This window comes from Talpa occidentalis, unplaced genomic scaffold (assembly GCF_014898055.3).
Source record: "Talpa occidentalis isolate TD23 unplaced genomic scaffold, MPIMG_talOcc4v2.1 talOcc4.14, whole genome shotgun sequence".
NCBI classification, from domain to species: Eukaryota; Metazoa; Chordata; class Mammalia; order Eulipotyphla; family Talpidae; genus Talpa; species Talpa occidentalis.
In genome coordinates, this window is record NW_023601433.1 from 16,993,222 (window position 1) to 17,013,465 (window position 20,244).

The 20,244-nt window shown below is 46.8% G+C and overlaps 2 protein-coding genes across 8 annotated transcripts in view; one reads left to right on the top strand and one right to left on the bottom strand.

Moving 5' to 3' along the window:
• Positions 1–4,109, bottom strand: part of HERC2 (HECT and RLD domain containing E3 ubiquitin protein ligase 2) — a 160,850-nt gene extending 156,741 nt beyond the window's left edge. For 2 of the 5 annotated variants that reach the window (XM_037510129.2, XM_037510127.2), the window contains exons 1-2: positions 4,014–4,082; positions 3,314–3,415 (exon numbers count right to left, since the gene is read on the bottom strand). In XM_037510129.2, coding sequence (XP_037366026.1) covers positions 3,314–3,385 — 72 coding nt within the window. In that variant the 5' untranslated portion in view covers positions 3,386–3,415; positions 4,014–4,082. Of the gene's footprint in view, positions 1–3,313; positions 3,416–3,869; positions 3,889–4,013 lie in introns of those variants that run through there. The other 3 variants (XM_037510126.1, XM_054694803.1, XM_054694804.1) reach the window with 3 other exon arrangements.
• A 9,161-nt stretch (positions 4,110–13,270) lies between these two features.
• Positions 13,271–20,244, top strand: part of NIPA1 (NIPA magnesium transporter 1) — a 30,164-nt gene continuing 23,190 nt past the window's right edge. Inside the window, exons 1-3 of one of the 3 annotated variants that reach the window (XM_037510133.2) lie at positions 13,405–13,433; positions 14,078–14,274; positions 14,803–14,965. In XM_037510133.2, coding sequence (XP_037366030.1) covers positions 14,959–14,965 — 7 coding nt within the window. In that variant the 5' untranslated portion in view covers positions 13,405–13,433; positions 14,078–14,274; positions 14,803–14,958. Of the gene's footprint in view, positions 13,434–14,077; positions 14,275–14,649; positions 14,966–20,244 lie in introns of those variants that run through there. The other 2 variants (XM_037510132.2, XM_054694806.1) reach the window with 2 other exon arrangements.

The window sequence follows — 20,244 nt, forward strand, 5'->3', positions numbered from 1 at the left end:
CTTCCTAGTCCTGAGGATGTACCATAGTTACATAAGAAGTAACTACTGAAGGAGTCTGGGTGAAGAATAAACAGTGACCTCTCTACCTTCCTTGCAACTTCCTGTGAGTCTATTATTATTTCAAAATAAAAACTTAAAAAAATTGCTTCATACATATCCAATTTCATGCTTCGCTTCAAAGAACCCAAAAATAGAAACTGTAGGAGATTCATCTGAGTAGAGCTTATGCAAGAAAGAACAGGATAACACCATTCTTGGACTCATGCTCAAAGACACGCCCTTAGTCTTATATCAAGACTCGCAAATAAATGCATATATGTTCTAAGAATAAAAAGCTTTTAAAGTTGCATGCACTTTTTCCTACAGTTCCTTTCCTTAATCGATATTTTGGTTCAATGAAAATCTACCAATCATCTTAGACTTTAAATGTCAACAAAAATGGTAATGGTGCTGATTAAGTTACCAACACCTTTTAGCTCTGTACTGTACCGTATCTTCAAGAGCAGTGAAGGAAAGATTGGTGACTCAAGGTATTTCACAAAACAATTAGAAAAGAGTATAGAAAAAGCAAAAAAAGCACTATATGTGTTTTTAAAAAAGTCATGTCTTGCATCAAAAGAGGTACTCCATTGGAAGTAGCTGGTTGCAAGGTTCTAGGCCCAATGCATCTAAACAGGTATGATAAAGAGAGCCTAGGATCACTGTCTGCATTCTTCACAAAACACACATATTAAAAGTTTTCATGTAAACAACTAAGTTAATTTTTTTTAAATAATAATTCTTTTTTTTTTTAAGATTTATTTATTTACTTATACAAGCACTGGGTACAGTCAGAAGCACGGGAGGGTGAGAAAATTCACCAGAGCCAGAGCGGGGAGCAGAGCAGGCAGAAGGACCGAAGTACACTGCTGAGGGGAGTAGCGGGCGGCAGGAGAGGTCTGTGCACCAAGTGCGACCCTCCTCCAGTGGCCAGGGAGGAGCTGGGGATCAAACCAGTGCTGCAGAGGCTGCAGGCAGCTTCCCAACCCAGCGCTCAACCGCTGCACCACCAGGGAGGCCCTGATAAGTTAATTTTTAAGAAAATTTTTATAGTCCCCAAATATCCTTTTTTTCTAAAGTCACTAAAAATTTCAAGGGCATTTCAAACAAAAATAGTCACAGATTTGTGTCTACTAGATTTGCTAATCCAGATGGCTAAAACATGTATTTCTAACACACTTACTATTCATTAACCAGGTGTGAATTCAGTTTCCAATACAAAAGTGCTTTCTAAGGCATGGAATGCTTCCCATTCCAGGTGGGAGACATCCCTAACCAGGGTAAAACCTGTGGGTCCAAAGCTTGCATCTGCAATATGTGTCTGCAGGAAGGATTCCAAAACTATGTCTAAGTAAATCCTTAAGGTAAAATGAGGACACTCATTCCTCACCTTTAAGGAGCGAGGTTAGAGAAATTGAATAAAACCAAGGTCAGCCATCATTTTTTTCCCCCACAATATTAAACAGCTTCCATACCCATACCACATTTTTCCATTGGGGCACTATCCAAAACCTAGGTTTCTTCATTTATTCCTAGGAGGAGTTTAGTAGGCTTTTGAAAAATATTCAAAATCCAAGAATTAGCAAGCATCATATACCACACTGAATAAATCAGAAGTAAAATGGCAAGCAAGCTTAAGGTATCAACAGTGTTTCTTTTCATCACATCTGCTTGACTCACTGTAGGCACTCAACATCCAACTGGTTTTAGATTAAGATGCTAAACTCAAACCTAGCAATTACTCAATTATGATTATTAAGGAAAACTTCATTAGGTAATGTTCTTTATTTCAACAAGTTTCTCAAAATGCATAAACAGTAAAAGAAAAACAATCCTTAAAATTAGTTTGCCTGAATCTCAAGATTTCAAAAACAAAAATTACTCACACTACCTTCCCCACCCCACTTAAAAAAGCAGAACAAAGGAAAACATGCTGTGATTGCTAAATAAAAGCAAATGTTTAAACAAAAACAAACCAAAAGAATAACTTCTATGCCAATTCTTGATTCAATTCTTTGTGCGCTTTTCTTATCTAACTTCTCACCATCAATAACAAGCTAAATCTATAACATAAGTCTAAAAACTCAGCTCTCAGACCTACTGGCACTCAACACAAAAAATATTAGGGAGGGGCAATAATGCCTCACTACAAGTATCTATTATCAATTGCTTAAGAATACATGGCTCTTGGGCCTCCCTGGTGGCGCAAGGGGTTAAGCACTGCACTATGAAGCATTCCACAGCCTCTACACTATGAGTTCGATCCCCACCGGCCAGAGAGAAACCCACATGGCGGAGCAGACCTCTCCTGACTCACCCGCTGCTCCCCTCAGCAGTGTACTTCGGTCAGTCTGCCTGTTCTGTTCCCCACTCTGTCTCTGGTGAATCCTCTCACCCCCCACATCTCTGGCCTGTACCCCAGCTCTTGTATGGATAAATAAATAATTAAAAAAAAAAAAGAATACATGGCTCTTGATTAAAACCATCATGCAAGATGCAAGATTTTATTACAAAAGGTAGACAGTTTGAGAAGTACTTAAAATGATTCTTCTAAGAGAAAAGGAAAAGACACATTCAAACACTTCTCTTTGCTGGTAATTTGGCATTCTGAAAGGTAGTTTTTCCAAACCATTTGCAAACAAAACTAACTCGTGGTAAAGAACAGCACATAAGTATGTTACTGTTTATTATTCATTTGATAGTTTCTAGACAAGCTTGCAGAAACTTAATCAAAACATTACAGAATCTAAGGGCACCAGTTATCGATGTTTTCAAGGTAAAAATCTGGGTGTTCCTCATAGCAAGAACAATCACAAACACAAAACGGGTTCAACTGAACGCTTGTGCCTCCAGAAACACAGAGGAGATCCCATAAAACGAGAGTTTCAGTAGGACACAACAAATGACTGCATGTTATGTCTGCTCCACATCGTTAACTGAACATCTCAAAAACTATCATAACACAGTCACCAAAATATGGTTAAGAATGACAGGCTTCTTAAAAAACAATAAATTAAAAAAATTGCACAAGTAGATGGGAAGGTCCCTGCACTCACAAGTAACGGTAATTAAACTGTAGCCACACACCATCTACAAAAACAGCAATAAAAACTGACACACTAAAAGGTCCATTTTAAGTTACAGGAAGTAAACCTGGCCTCCCATACAGCAAGATCCAATGTGCATCCCTTTAGAAATCCTAAAGAAAGCCTTAATCAGAAATTTAAAGATGGAGGCAGGAACACACCAAGAAAAAGGCATTTCAAAACCCCACCTGTATATCTGTTTTCAACCATTTGGAGTCAAGTCGAGCCTGGGCAGCCAAACAGAAAGACTCAGAGGGCATCTTTCCCCGGTCGCCTCCCCGTTATCAGACCTGCAAGAAAAAGGAAATGTTGAACACCTGCAGCTTTTTTTTTTTTTTAATTTTACAAAGACCCTCCCGCAAGGTTGAATGCGGCAAAAAGGAGAGAACAGAAAGGAGGGAGAGGCGAGCTGGGGGAGGGGAGAGAGACAGGAGGAGGGAACCAGAAAGATGGAGAAACAGGAGGGCGGAGAAAGCTACTTTCAAAGCACAGGTAAGACCCACACATGGGATTCGCCCAGGTCTCTCTCCTCCGTCGGCGAGCCCTTGAGAACAGACGGTCACGGGAGCCCCAACCCCAATGTCATCCCTTCCCTTAAACCCAAAAGGTGCCCCCCGACAGGCAGCGCGCACTCCAACGCCCAAAGACACCCGCATGCATCTGTCGCTCTCCTCCAGGCCGGGGCGGGGAGCGAGACACACATCCATCAAAATTCACAGCTCCAGGAAAATTCAAAACAATCACCCCTTGGAAAGGGACCGTCCAGGCGCGCGCCGCGGGCGGTCCGCGCAGGCCCACGTCCGGCGGCCGCGCCAACGCCCGCAGCGCCCGGCCCGGCCCGCCCCGCCCGGCCTGCACCCCCGGCCCCCGCCGGCCCCGGGGGAGGACCTGACGCGCCGCGGCCCGGCCGCCTCGTCCCGGCGGACACAGCCCCCCAGCCGCCGCCGGAGCCTGCAGCGCTGGCGATCCCGGCGCCTCTCGCGGTCGGAGGGGCGGGCGGGCCGGGCCTGCGCCCCTGCCGCCCAGCCAGTGGCCGCGAGGACGCGCGCGCGCACAGCCAATGGGGACGGGCGCCCCGCGCCCCTCCTCCGGACTCCGCTGCGGGCTTTAACCCGGCCCGGCTTCTTCCTCGCCGCGCCCCTGCGAGCGGGCCCAACCGCAGGGGCCGGGAGGCGGGATTTCCGCCGCACGCACGCACACGCGCACCCCGATTCTGGATTGGCTCCGCGCTCAGCCCTCCCGGAGCGCTGGCCGAGCTGGGGGGGCTCTCCAAGGCCTGGACGCTCCTGGGCTGCGCGAACGGGGTGCGGGAGGAGCCCCTTGGAGGCAATACCGCGCGAGGCCGGCGCTGGTCTGCAGGAGCCTCTGCCTGTCTGCTGCGCCCAGGGGACCTGAAGTCCCAGGCCAGGTGTATGGAACTGTTGGTGCAGGAAAATTGGAGACATCAGAAGTTGAAGTACCATTGAACCGATGGGCAGAACACAAATCTTAATGAGACACAGGGCAAGCTAGGGTTATTAGGCAGTTTCAGGGACAGTGCAGGAGGGGACCTCTGAAGAATTTAGGGAGGCTTCAGAGATAAGGACAACCAAGGGAATGTAATACTCTATTAGGAAAAACAGACATCCCAGGACCACGCACAATATTAATACTGTTAACGATGGACCTGGTTTTCTTCAGGTGAGAAAGGGAGGTGGAGACTAGAGAAATGGAGAGTGGTTTAATTTATGGACAACTTAGAAGGGCAGCTGTTCAACTTCAATGTAGAGATGCTCACCTGGAGGACTAGGCCATAAAGATAAAGTGACAAGCATGACAAATGGGGAAAGGGAAAGCTGTTAGATAAGGAATGTGAAATTTCCCCACTTAGTAAGTGTGAGACCCTCTGGGAGTTAACCAATCAGGGAGAGAAAGAGTAAAATTTAAACATAATGAGGGAGAGAAAGTATATATTGCCAATGTAATATCCCCGTACCGGCTCATCTTGGCCCCTCCCAGGTACCTTATACCTGGGAGTCTTTCTTCTTTGTCTCTTTTCTTCCTAAATAAACTCTTCTTTCAAAGACAAGATTTGTCTCTCTCTGCTTACTTACTTCAAAAGATCTGAGGCCTCCCCGGTGGCACAGCAGTTGAGCGCTGGGTTGCGAAGCTGCCCGCAGCCTCTGCGGCGCAGGTTCGATCCCCGGCTGCTCCCCGGCCACAGGAGGAGGGTCCCACATGGCGCGCAGACCTCTCCTGCCGCCCGCTGCTCCCCTCAGCAGTGTGCTTCGGTCCTTCTGCCTGCTCTGCTCCCCGCTCTGGCTCTGGTGAATTCTCTCACCCTCCCATGCTTCTGACTATACCCAGTGCATGTATAAACAAACAAACAAACAAACAAATAAATAAATAAAACATGCCTCTATTAAAAAAAAAAAAAAAAGATCTGTGAATTTCTTTCTAGGGTTTCGCGAGACAAGAACTCATGGTAAAGCGGCGGCAGTTGTTACACACGCCGGCATCATTAAATGTAAATCGTTAAGGTTGCTGAAAGTGTGTGCTCTGGTCATGATGGAATTAAACTACTAATCTGGAGAAGATAGCAGGTCAATTCCAACCACTTGGAAATTAAATGGCACACTTAGAAATAACCTATAGGTCAAAGGGAAATCATAAAGGAACAGGAAAGCATATAAAATATACCATCAGATTTTATGGGATATAACTAAAGCATTCATTATTGAAATTTACAGTATTGGGACTCCCTAGTGGCGCAAGGGGTTAAGACGCAACCTATGAAACTTACCGTAGCCACAGCAGAACAAGTTCTATCCCTACCCAAGGAGATACCCATGTGGCGCAGCAGACCTCTCCTGTCTCTCCTGCTGCTCCCCTCAGCAGTGTATTTCAGTGGATCTGCCTATTCTGCTCCCCACTCTGTCGCTGGTGAATCCTCTCACCCCCCACACACCTCTGGCCTGTACCCCCGTTCTTGTATGCATCAATAAATAAAAATCTTATTTTAAAAAATAAATTAAAAAATTTACAGCATTAACTGTTTATCTTATAAAGGAAGAAAGATCAATTCCCTTCAACAAAAAAAAAAAAAGCTTCCATTTTAAGAAACTAGAAAAAGAAGTACAAGATACACCCAAAACAAGCAGAGGGAAAATACAATAGAAGAGCCAAAGTAAATGAAATTGAAAACGGAAAAACAAAAAATTAAAATTAAAGACTGGTCTGTTAAATATATTTTAAAAAAATGTGATGACTGATTAAAAAAAAAGAAACAATAAGTTTCCAATATCAGGAATGCAAAAAAGAGCACTAACCACCACACAGACTTCGAAACCACTGTGAGGAAATACTAGTTACAATTCAATACATATAGAGTTGACAATTTCTATGAAGTGTGCTAATTTCATGAAAGTTATACACTACCAAAACTCACTCTAGAGAAATAGATCACCTGAACTGGACTATATTGAATTAAATTCATACTTTAAAACCTTCCAAAAAAGAAATCTCCAGGCCCAGATTGTTTAATCGATGGATTCTAACTCTACCAAATAGTTAATAGTTAATTTTAAAAAATAAGTCTATAAAAACTCTTCCAGAAAATTGAAGAGGAGTAAATATTTTCATTTTATAAACCTTAGTTCCATGTTCCAACATGAGATGTATTGGAAAAGGCCTGGAGATATTAGAAAAAAATCTATCTGATCCTATTTGGGAAGACCAATCCCACATTACCAAGAAGAAATCAAAAGGGAAACTAAAAACACTCTTGAGAAGAGTGAAAATGAACACACAAAGTCCCCAAACTTATGGTCTTCAGGAAAAGCAAAGCTTAAGGGGAAAATTTTAACTGTTTATGCTAATATTTGAATAAGAAAAAGGATCTCAAATAGGAATCTAAGTTAACAGCTCAGAAACTAGAAAAAGAACAAGCTAAGGAGACCAAACTAAATTTAAGCCAAGCACAAGGAGTGAATAATAAAGACTACGGTGGAAATAAATGAAATCGAAAAACTCATGAAATCAAAAGTTTGATCTTTGAAAGGATCAACAAAATTGGCAAACGAACTGAACAATAGAAACAGGACTCCCTAAAATCAGAAATGGAAGAGGGGACATTACTACCAACCTTACAGAAATAAATGGTACTGTAAGGGAAATCTATGAACACTCATATGTCGACAAATTAGATGACTATGTTGTGATTTACAGTAAGTACATTTTATCTTTATCTTTTTTTTTTAAAGATTTATTTATTTATTTATACAACCACTGGGTACAGTCAGAAGTGCGGGAGGGTGAGAGAATGCACCAGAGCCAGAGCAGGGAGCAGAGCAGGCAGAAAGACCAAAGTACACCGCTGAGGGGAGCAGCAGGCGGCAGGAGAGGTCTGTCGCGCCATGTGGGACCCTCCTCTGGTGGCCGGGGAGCAGCCGGGGATCGAACTGGCGCTGCAGAGGCTGCGGGCAGCTTTGCAACCCAGCGCTCAACCGCTGCACCATCGGGGAGGCCCAAGTACATTTTATCTTGATCCCCATTTCCAGAACAGAGCTCCTAAAATTCTTAGAATTTCCTGTGAAGAGATTGATAAAGTTGTCTTTTGTTATATTAATTAGGTGGCTTTTGGTAAGTACCTAAAAAATGAGGGCTGTTTACCAGAGGAACCATGTGATTAGAAGGAAGCCATTTGCCACCTCACCTTGATCTTCAAGGGAGAGGAGAGAGGTTAGAGGTTGAAACAATCACCAATGGCCAATGATTTAATCAACTATAATGAAACAGCCATTAAAAACAAAAAACGGTTTGGTGACCACAGGGGAAGAGCAGTGCACCTGGAGAGGGCATGAAAGCTTCAGACCTTTCTCCACATCTTGCCCTATGCATGTCTTGAAGCCATCTGACTGTACCTGAGTTATAGTCGTTTATAACAAGCCAACAATCTAGTTATTAAAATGTTTCCATAGTCTATGAACTGTTCCAGCAAATAATAAAACCAAAGGAGGGAGCTGTGCAAACCTCTATGTTTGGTTAGTGAGAAACCCAGGTAATAGTCTGAACTTAAAATTAGCATCTGAATTAGGAGGCAGTTTTATGGAACTCAGTCTGTAAACTGTGAAATCTAAGGCTATCTCTGGTCAGATTGTGTTATAATTATAGTTTTTGTGAATTGTAGAATTTATAGAATTGCAGAACTGCAGCTAGTGTGAGCATTGCTTGGTGCGTGGGGAAACCCAAACCCAACATTGGAATTGGTAATCATATTCATTAAATATGAATATTCATTAATAAGCTACATGGAATGGAGAAATTCCTAGAAAGATATAAAAAAACCTTAAAATGACTCAAGAGTGGAAAAATCTGGGTAGAACTATTAAAAGCAAAGTGATTGAATTAATATTCAAAAAACTTCTCAAAGAGTTCATGACTAGATAGCCTTATTGGTGAATTTTACAAACATTTAAAGAAGAATCAGCACAAATACCTCACAAATTCTTTCAAAAAACAGCAGAAGAGGAGGGAACACTTCCCAACTCATCAATATTATCCTGAGTTAAGGTCAATATTATCCTGATACCAAAACCGTTCAAATACATCACAAAAAAGCCATAAGCCAATATCCCTCAATAAAGATGCAAAAATTGTCAACAAAATACTAGCAAACCATATACAGCTATTTTTTAAAAAAGTACATATCTGAAGTGGGATTTATTCCAGCTTTGAAAGGTTGTTTCAAGATATAAAAAACAGGGCCTCCCTGGTGGCACAAGGGGTTAATTAGGACACAACCTATGAAGCTATCTGCAGCCACTGCAGCATGAGTTCGATCCCCAGCCAGGGAGCTAACCCACATGGCACAGCAGACCTCTCCTAATTTGCATGCTGCTCCCCTCAGCAGTGTACTTCAGTCAATCTGCCTGTTCTGTTCCCCACTCTCTCTCTGGTGAATCCCTGCACCTCTGGCCTGTACCCCAGCTCTTGTACGCATAAATAATCTTAAAAAAAAAAGATATATAAAACACCTTATTCATGGGGAGAGGGAAAGAAAGCACCCTATTGATCATCTCAGTAAGCATTTGACAATGTCAAATGGGCCCACCGGACACTGTAGCTTGCTATAGTTTGCTTAGAAATGATTAGACACAAACCTCTATACTAAGTATAGAAGGGAACTTCCTCAGGCCTCTCTTGTGGTGCAGGTGGTTGAGTGCAGCACTGTGAGGCTCTCCGTAGCCTCTGCAGTGCAGGTTGATCCCGGCCAGCCTGGGAGATGCCCACATGGCGCTGCAGACCTCTCCTGTCTCACCCACTGCTCCCTTCAGTAGTCAATCTGCCTGTTCTGGTCCCCACTGTCTCTGGTGAGTCCTCTCACACTCCTGCGCATCTGGCCTGTGCCCCAGTTCTTGTAAAGATAGTTGAATCTTTTTTTTTTTTAAAAGGGAACTTCCTCAGCCTGATAAAGGACATCTACAAAAAACATATTCAGCATTATAGTTATGTTGAAAGACTGTAAGCTTTTCTCCTAAGATCAGGAATAAGACAAGGATATCTGCTTTTGCTACCTCTATTCAACAAATTCAATATGAGATTCTAGCTGGGCTAAATAGGCATGAAAAAGAAATGAAAGGCAGGGAAACTTATGTGAAAAGAAGTAAATTATTAGCAGATTATATGGAAACTTATGAAATACAAAAAATTATTAGAGAGTGGGAACTAATTTTTTTTAATTTTAAAAATGAAAAATTATTAGAGCTAATAAATTCTGAAAAATTGCTAGAATAAAGATCAATATTTAAAGACCAATGTTATTTCTATTTATCAACAACTCAAAAATAGAAGAGAATTCGATTTATGAAGGAATCATTTGATTGAGGGCTGCACAAAGGGACTCTGACTAGGTTCCTTCTACCTCTGAGAGAAATCACCAGAGAACTAGGCAGTGGTGAGCCCACAGCAGTCCGTCCTCTCAACTGCTGGGAACCTGGCAGAGCATATACTTCACCAGGGGGCAGCAAACTGCCAGCATGGTTAATCATGCAGGGGACAGCAAATTTTCTTCTGAGAAGAACCAGATAGAAAATACTATATTTCTTTTTTCTTTAATTGCTGTATCTTTGGTTTGTAATACTATGTAAGTTTCAGGAATACATCCCTACCCCATCCACCACCAAAGAAGCTCTATAATCATTCAGCACAATCCAGTCAAACCCCTCCACTCATTCCTACCTCCTCCCACCCGCTTCACATCCTGGTAGCCACCATTTTGTTGTCAGAGTCTAAGTGCTATTTTTGTTGTGTTTTGTTTCCTCATGTGCTTTGCTTCTTTATATTACTTTTTTAAAAAAGATTTATTTATTTATACATACAAGAACTGGGGTACAGTCCAGAGGTGCGGGGGTGAGGGGATTCACCAGAGACAGAGTGGGGAACAGAACAGGCAGACTGACTGAAATACACTGCTGAGGGGAGCAGCGGGAGAGCCAGGAGAGGTCTGCTATACCATGTGGGTAGCACCCTGGCTGGCTGGGGATCGAACTCATGGGGCAGAGGCTGCGAATTGCTTCATAGTGTGGTGCTTAACCCCTTGCGCCACCAGGGAGACCCCGTAAAAACCTGTTTGAACCAATTTTATCCATTCAGAATTTCATATCAACTTTGCAAATTTTACTTATGGTTCTCAGAAGTATAAACAAGAAATGGTCCAGGTCAGGTTGATCGCAAAAAATAACCTGGTTAACCTTTATTTTTTTTTTTTTTCTTCTTAGGGAATTTTCAGGGTTGGACTTCCTTTGTTTTTGATTTTAACAGACTCTAATTCCACTGTCTCCTCTTTACATTCCTTGCCCATTAATACAGTCTATCCCAAACCCTCAATGTGGACCCACCTGTAGCTTGCTACAGTTTGCTTGATCCATAGTATAAACCTTCTGGTATACCCAAATAAACTCCTCTTTTTGACAATTTTGAGCTAGCCTCAGTTACCTCTATTGGTCAACAGTAGCAACATGGAAATTGATTATAAACAGGAAATTTTGTATATTATTGGAAACAAGTAAAAACACACATATACTTGTGGGAGAACACCTAAGAATAATTAGGTTAGTGCTGTGGGATCGAGTCATTTTTAAATAACTATTTACACACTTTCTGTAATTTTGATATGTTTTATTAAAAATCATTGAGGAAATTAAGTTGATCACAAGTTCACAGCTCCAGTGTTGTGGTAGCTAACTTCACCTCATTCAGTGGTCACAATTAAAATGTCCACCTCCTGTTGGCCTCCCAAGCTCTGGAAGGAAGGTGAGCCCAGGCAGGTTTGTATCCTCTGGGCACACTGCTGGTCCCAAATATTGCATGGGAATTCCGGCTGATAAAAACTTATCGGTTGTTGGGTCCTCCCCTGGTGGCAGTTGAGCACAGCGCTGTGAAGCTGCCCGCAGCCTCTGCAGCACCGGTTCCATCCCTGGTTCTGTTATAGGACAGGGAGAGGGGCAGCCCAAACCCCGCAAACCTGCCTATTCTACATGGGTTCTGCCATCCGCCGCATCAACACAAAACATAGGAGACTTTAATGGGAAGGAACTTTAATAAAACTAGGAAACAATACAGGTAAGGCAAAGAGTCTAGTTTCTAAATGAAGCACCCAAAGTTACCCGTCCCCTCGTGGGTAAAAGTCCATCCAAATGGGATTGGCCCAGAACAAGGCCCCAAAGCCTGCTACAAGTCTAAAGCATCTTCCAGTGGGGACCCACAGCAAAGGGTCACAAACAACCGGACAAGCCCGGAAGGAAAAGAGCAAAATCAACATCAAGATAAAAGCTGCCATGGTCACCTCCCCACGGGTCTCACCCACATCTGTGTCACCCAGTCCACGACCAAAAGACAAGCGCAGTTTCTTTACGTGTCTCTAGGCTCCATGCGCCTCCTCCAGGTCTCCTGGCTCCATCCTGCTTCCTTCCTTCCTTAGTCTCTTCTTCTGCTTCTCCTCTTCCTGCTCCGCTCCACCCTTCCTTGGGTGGGGCAGGGAAGCTGGAACCTCCCCCTTTCCTGGGGACCACCCTGTTACAGTTCCATCCCTGGCCGCTGGCGAGGGTCCCACATGGCACAGCAGACCCCTCCTGTCTCGCCCGCTGCGCCCCTCAGCAGTGTATTTCAGCCAGTCTGCCTGTTCTGCTCCCCACTCTCTCTGGTGAGTCCTCTTACCCTCCCGCGAATCTGGCCTGTACCCGGCTCTTGTATAAATAAATAAATAAAAATCTTAAAAAAAAAAAAAAGCACTTATCTATTGTTTACCTGAGATGCAAACTTAATTAAGCATCCCGTATTTTATTAAATCTTGAAACCCTAGCGCCCCACATGACCTCCTTGCAGCTTTCTCCATCACAGCCTCCTCCTGCCTGCCTTCCCCCTGGCGCTCTCCTCACTAGCTCTCCCCACTGGTCTCCTTCAGGCCGGGGCCGTGGCGCCCCAGGACCACAGAACCTAGACCCCCTCCCGCAACAGCGGAACCCCGGGTCGCCCCCACGGCCTCCCCCAGGCAACGCCCCCATTTGCCTCTTTCCAGGCCACGCCCCGGGATTCTCAGAACCCTCTCGGCGCCAGCCCCGAGCCCCCTCCTCCTCCCTTTCCTGATTCCGCAGTCCTAGGTCTTTGCACCCCCAAATCCGCATCCCTGTACCAGAGCCCTCTTCACCCACACATGCCAGTACCAGCCTCGCGATCCCCAGAGCCCCAGAGCCCGCCCCACCCCTCAACACACACACACACACACACACACACACACACACACACACACACACTCAGGTCCAGGCTCGAGTACCCCGAAACCGTCCCCCCTCCCCCGTCCGGGCTGCTTGGGTCCCCGGAACCTCCCCCACAGAGGCGTCCCGGCTAGCCGGGCCCGGCCCCTCCCCTCCCCTCCCCCTCCCCCTCCCCCTCCCCCTCCCTCCTCTCCCCTCCCCCCCCAGCCGGCCCGCGGAGCCCGTCCCCGCCCCCGCCCAGTCCCCACCCGCGCCCTCCGCGCTCTGCCTCCCCCACTCCGGCCCGGCCCCCGCCCCCGCCCCCCGCCCCCCGCGGCCGGCCCGCCGGGGCCGCGTCTCGGCCCCGCCCCCGGCCCGGCGCGCAGGCGCAGCGCGGAGGGCGGCGCGGGCGGAATGGGGACTGCGGCGGCGGCTGCTGCGGCGGCCGGGGAGGGGGCGCGCAGCCCGAGCCCCGCCGCCGTGTCGCTCGGCCTGGGCGTGGCCGTGGTGTCGAGCCTCGTGAACGGGTCCACGTTCGTGCTGCAGAAGAAGGGCATCGTGCGCGCCAAGCGGCGAGGTGAGGGGCCCGGGCTGCGCGGGGGGGCGGGGCGCAGGGAGCGGCCGCCGCGCCGCGCCGGGGGAGCCGCGGCAAGTTGGGGCGCCCGGCGGGCGCTCGCCGTCGGCCCCCGGGACCGGCTGGCACCCCGGAGGGGCGGCTGCGAGGCCGGGGAGCCTTCGGCCTCGGCGCGCGGGCGTGGACGCGCAGAGCCGCCCGGCGCGCCCGCCCGCCCGCCCTCCCGCAGCTCCGGAGGCGGCCGGGGCCGCCCGCGCGCACAGCCCGGAGCCGCGGCGCCGGCGCCGCCTCGCGCCCCGGAGACTGGACGGGCCCCGTTCGGTGTCTGGGGTTCCCGCGGCCGAGTTCTCGCCGGGCGCCCACTGCCTCCCCTGCCTGCAGCCGCCGGCCGGCCTCGGGGTGGGGCGCGCGCGGCGCGTCGCCGGCACCCGCCGCTGTCGGGGCGCCCGGATCGGGCGGGGGCCCAGCGCCCCTCCAGAGGGAGACGCGGCCCCGGCCCGCGCTCTGCCCCCCGGGGGTGCCCGACCTGCTGCTTGCGCGCCCCCGAGGGCGCAGGCCGGCGCGGAGGCAGGAGCGGCGCGCCTTTCGGGCGGGATCTCCGCTTCTCTGAGGCTGCGGTTCTGGGGGGGCCTTGATCCCTGGTTTAGACGTGAACCCTCCGATACGCGATCTTCCATGCGAGGAGAACACAAAGAAGATTTAAAAACAAAACGAAACAAAACCCAAGTGGGCCTCCTGAGTCTTTTCCGGGTGCTTACACCTCACACCGCTCTTGTGATCTGAGAAGTGCAGCTGGAGCTGAGTTTTGCTTTGCCTCTGTCCCTCATGAGGAGACCTGAGACAGGTGACTGAAAGTAGGGTTTTTTTTTTTTTTTAAATTTATTTATACAAGCACTGAGTACAGTCAGAAGCGCGGGAGGGTGAGAGGATTCACCAGAGCCAGAGCGGGGAGCAGAGCAGGCAGAAGGACCGAAGTACACTGCTGAGGGGAGCAGCGGGCGGCAGGAGAGGTCTGCGCGCCATATGAGACCCTCGCCCGCGGCCCAGAATCGAACCGGCGGTGCAGAGGGCGCTGGCAGCCTCGCAAGCCCAGCGCTTAACTGCTGCGCCACCTGGGAGGCCCAGTAGAATTATTATTATTATTTTTTTTAAGATTTATTTATGCATACAAGAGCTGGGGTACAGGCTAGATGGGTGGGGGTGAGAGGATTCACCAGACACGGAGTGGGGATCAGAACAGGCAGATTGACAGAAATACACTGCTGAGGGGAGCAGCATCAACATTTGCTGCATGTGCCCTGTGGGAACGAACTCTGTGCTGCAGAGGCTGCTGTTAGCTTCATAGGTTTTAACTTAACCCTTGTGCCACCAGGGAGGCCCTGAAAGTAGGATTTAGCCTCATGCTTTGGAACTGAAACTCAACGATGCTTCCAGAGGCACTGAGAAACTCCTTTGCTTGTCAGCTGGGTTCTCACAAGAGTAGTTTGAAGAGCTCCCCAGGCAGGAGCAGACCGCCAGGCCCTGGATTATGAGAGGTAAACCCATTGAATGAATACTCCAGATTCCAGAATGCGGGTGAGACTTTCTTTGAGTGCCCTGGATCGGCAGCACCTTCAGCAAAGAGATTAAAGGGGCTGACAATCCCAACAGAAAATGAGTTTACAAATAGTTATTTAAAGAATTCACCTTTGAAGTGAAAACATTGCAGTGTTTATATAAAATCTAAATAAAACCAAGTATAAGTTCCCAAGGATGCAGATGTGTCTCCAAGGTAACAATAACATCTGGCAGTGACACATTCTTCAGAGTGCTCCTGTTAGCTTGATGGGCTTCGCTGATGGGAGAAGTATTTCCTGTGACTTAAAAATAAAGAACACATGTGCCCTTAATAGGATGGGCGAGAAGGGCTCTTCACCTCTGTGGTTACCCTTCCCAGAGTACCCCATCCAGACTGACTGTGAGAAAAACATTGTATAGACCCCACAGATCTGAATGGAAGAATAGCCCACAGAACACCAGTCCTGTCAAGGTTGTAGTCTGAGAGGTTGTCACAGCCAGATGGAACTAAGGACCCTTGAAATAAGCCACTAAGTACAAACTGAGTATAGACTTTAGTTAATAAAACAATAAGTTATTATTATTATTATTATTATTATTTTTTTTTTTGTGGGACCCTCACTGGCGGCCAGGGAACGAACCGGCGCTGCAGAGGCTGCGGGCAGCCTTGCAACCCAGCGCTCAACTGCTGTGCCACCAGTGGAGGCCCAAACAATAAGTAATTATTGCGTAAAACAAAACATGTTACTTCAGCTCAGCTAATGTGTTCAAGGGAATTTTTTTAAGACTTATTTATTTATACAGGCACTGGGTATAGTCAGAAGCATGGGAGGGTGAGAGAATTCACCAGAGCCAGAGTAGGGAGCAGAGCAGGCAGACTGACGAAGTACACTGCTGAGGGGAGCAGTGGGCGGCAGGAGAGGTCTGTGCGCCATGTGGGACCCTCGACCCTCGCTGGTGGCCGGGGATCAAACCGGCCTTCAGAGGCTGAGGGCAGCTTTGTAGCCCAGTGCTCAACCCCTGTGCTACCAGGGGAGGCCCAGTGTTAAAGGGAATTAGTGAATAAGAAAATAAAAAAATTAGCCTGAAAAAATATTTTTGATGCTGCTATTGACACTTATACTATGCTTTAAGTTGATGGATGTGGAAATGCAATATTCCTTCATTTCATATTTCACCCATCACCACCGCCGCCACTGATTCAAGCTGGCAGGCTTGCTCCTGGTGGTAGAAGACAGACTTATAGTCTTGTTGCTATAAATTTAGTTCTGATTTGTTGAAGATACCCATGAGTTCCTACTATGTGCCAGACAGGCACTGCTGTAGGTATTGAGGATGCTCAGTTTTAGAATCTACTGTAAAACCTTTTCCCACCTCCCCTGACAAGCAGCAGAATTGACCCTTATGGAAGGACTGAAATAAGGAGATGGAGGAAAAGAGGAGGTAACTAAGAATTGAGGAGCAAAGTTTTTGAGTTAAGGGAGACCTGATAGCTGCTTCTGCTGTAAAAAGCTCTCTCACTACAAGTTTCAACTTTAGATGAATTGCCACATAGCAGTGAGACTAGAGAGTCTCAGCTTTGGGGAGCCAGGTTTTGATCACAGCCCTTATGTTGGAGGTTTAGTGGGGAGACTACTGCTATTACCGGTGTTCACTGACTTTTTACAGGGCTTTCCCCATGGATGATGTATGGGTCTTTAGCAGTCTCTCCATAACACGACCACAGGCCCAAATCTTCAAAGCACAAGCCTCTGGGATTTGGGAGATGTATATTCTCATGAGAGCTGGGTTTATTGCATAGAAATTAGAGTAGTTCTTGCTTAGGAAGTAGAGGAACAGCATGATCTGCTAGCACATGCCACTTGCAGATAAGCGTCCCATCCTTGGTGTTTTCAGTGTTTTCTCTGCCTTCTGGAACAATTTTTTTTTTTTTAATTTTTTTTTTTTATAGAGGCATGTTTATTTATTTATTTGTTTGCTTGTTTGTTTGTTTGTTTGTTTATACATGCACTGGGTACAGTCAGAAGCGTGGGAGGGTGAGAGAATTCACCAGAGCGGGAAGCAGAGCAGGCAGAAGGACCGAAGTACACTGCTGAGGGGAGCAGCGGGCGACAGGAGAGGTCTGCGCGCCATGTGGGACCCTCCTCCAGTGGCCGGGGAGCAGCCAGGGATCGAACCGGCGCCACAGAGGCTGCGTGCAGCTTTGCAACCCAGCGCTCAACCACTGCGCCACCGGGGAGGCCCAACAATTTTTTTTTTTAAAGATTTGTTTTTATTTATGCATTCAAGAGCTGGGGTACAGGCCACAGGGGTGTGTGTGTGTGTTGGCGGGGGAGGATTCACCAGAGACAGTGGGGAACAGAACAGGCAGACTGACCAAAGTACACTGCTGAGGGGAGCAGTGGGCGAGTCAGGAGAGCTCTGAATTCTGGAGTGCAGCAGGTGAAGGTGGAGAGGATGGGACCTCCAGCTGCCCAGAGAGCTGGTCACTGCCAGAGTAGGGGGAGAGAGGGGGTTGGGAGTTTTCTTTTCTGGGACAAGCTTCATGGATACATTCTTAGAGCTGTGAGCTGTGTACTTGAATTTGCTGGAGGCTTTTGGCATTTTGGTTTCCCTCTGCTGCAGTTCCTGCCTAGGAGTCGTAGTTGAGAGTTCTTTATCTTGCATCTTTCTGTCCAAGTCACAGAGCACACCTATTACAGGTACAAATACCTGTCATGTACCTGTCACAGAAGGATGCTTCTCTGCCCTCAGGGTGGGTGGGGGCAGCCTGAGTCTCTGAAAGAGAGAGAGGCAAGAAAACTGCAGTTAAGGGGGCCTCCCTGGTGGCACAAGGGGTTAAGACATAGTGCTGTGAAACTGTCCACAGCCTCTGCAGCATGAGTTGGATCCCCGGTCAGGGAGGTGACCCACATGGTGCAGCAGACCTTTCCTGTCTCACCCGCTGCTCCCCTCAGCAGTGTATTTCAGTAGATCTGCTTGTTCTGTTCCCAACTCTGTCTCTGGTGAATCCTTTCACCTACTGCATTGCTGGCCTGCACCCCAGCTCTTGTATGAATAAATAAATCTTTAAAAAAAAGAAAACTGCAGTTAGGGTGAGGAGAAAGATGTTCTTGAAGAGAAGGACCGCCCTCCTTTCAGTTTTTGTATCCATAAGGGTATAAAACATCCACTGTACAGTCAGTGATGGTTCCAGTAAATATTTGATAAACAGATGAAGGACATAGAATATAACTTGCTCTGTGGGGCAAGGATGGAGAATGCTGATTTATATTAGACTCTTATTTTCTCTTTGAAGCACAGAATGTCATTTCCCATAGAAACTGTGAGAAAGTTTATCACAGGGTTTATTGTGTGATGGTCAGTGTTGTGTGGGCTAACCTAGAAGTTTAACTGTTCATAAACAATTTCATTTTTGAAATATTGCAGCATAAATACAAAGTGTCAGCTGCACAGATCTTAAAGGTACAGTGTGATGGTTTTTTACAAACCAATATACTTATCTAACCAGTACCCCAGTAAAAAAGATTATTTCTTTGTTTCCTTTTTCATTCTATCCTTCCCACACCAGAATGTCCATGCTTTTGATGTCCATTTGCTTGGATTGAATGTGTTTTGCCTGTTCTTGAGCTTCATATAAATGTAATCTTACCATATATATTTTCTTTTTTTTAAGATTTATTTATTTATTTATTTATACAAGCACTGGGTACAGTCAGAAGCACGGGAGGGTGAAAGAATTCACCAGAGCCAGAGCGGGGAACAGAAAAGGCAGACTGACGAAGTACATTGCTGAGGGGAGCAGCGGGCGGCAGGAGAGGTCTGTGGGCCATGTGGGACCCTTGCCAGTGTCTAGGGATTGAACTGGCTCTGCAGAGGCTGCAGGCAGCTTCGCAGCCCAGCGCTCAACCACTGCGCCACCAGGGAGGCCCCCATATATATTTTCTTATGTCTACTTTTCTTGCCCCTCTCTGTCTCTGGTGAATCCTCCCCCCCTTCCCCCCACCTCTGGCCTGTACCCCAGCTCTTGTATGCATAAGTAATCTTTAAAAAAAAAAGGTTCATTTATTTATTTATGCATACAAAAACTAGGGTTCAGGCCAAAGGTGTGGGGTGGGGGGGTGAGAGGATTCACCAGAGACAAGAGTGGGGAATAGAACAGGTGGATTGACTGAAATACACTGCTGAGGGGAGCAGTGGGCGAGTCAGGAGAGTTCTGCTGTGCCATGTGGGTAGATCCCTGGCTGGGGCTTGAACTAGTGATGCAGTAGCTGCGGACAACTTCATAGGTTGCGTCTTAACCCCTTGTGCCACCAGGGAAGCCCTCTGTTGTGTGGTTTTTGGCTCTGCCTAAGGAGCCCTTGGCTCTCCTCTGGTCACAGTGGCATCCTCCTGTGTGTTCCTCTAGGCATTTTGTGGCTTTAGCTTTCACATTTCAGTTGGCAAGCTGTCTTGAGTTAAGTTTTATGTATGACTGAGATAAGAATCATGGTTTAGTGTTTTCCCTGTTGATATCCAGTTGGTTTCAGCACCATTTGCTAAGAGAATTTCCCTTGGAATTTTACTGCTATTTAAGTCCATCATCTCACTTACGTGTGTGGGTCTATTTCTGAATTTTGTTCTGCTTCATTTTATGTCTATCCTTATGCCAGTTCCATACTGTGATGATTATGTAGATTTATAGTAAATCTTAAAATTGGATAATTTAAGTCCTATAAAGTCCTTTGTTCTTCTCTTTTAAGATCACCAAACTATTTCTTTAAAAAAATAAGTTCAATAAATCTAGTAGCCAATGTACTAGAGAAATCCAAGTACTAAATCCATTCATAAGTTGGTGAATACCAGTGCTTAAATTGGTCTTATTAATACGTGGTCCTGTAGGGAAAGAAAACTTCTTGATTGTTAGTCCCTTTTAAAGAACTCTGGGGCTTCCCCGGTGGCGCAGCGTGTTGAGCAGCGCTGTGAAGCTGTTCACAGCCTCTGCAGCACAGGTTCGATCCCTCGCCGGCCAGGGAGATACCCACATGGCATGGCAGACCTCTTCTGTCTCGCCCACTGCTCCTCTCAGCAGTGTTTTTGTTCCGTCTGCCTGTTCTGCTCTCTGCTCTGTCTCTGGTGAATTCTCTCACCTTCCCGCGTGTCTGGCCTATACCCCAGTTCTTGTATAAATTAAATAAATCTTAAAAAAAAAAAAACCTGTAAAAGCAATATAGTATCCTTTTTACAATGTAGCTTCATTTTATCATCATTTACTTGG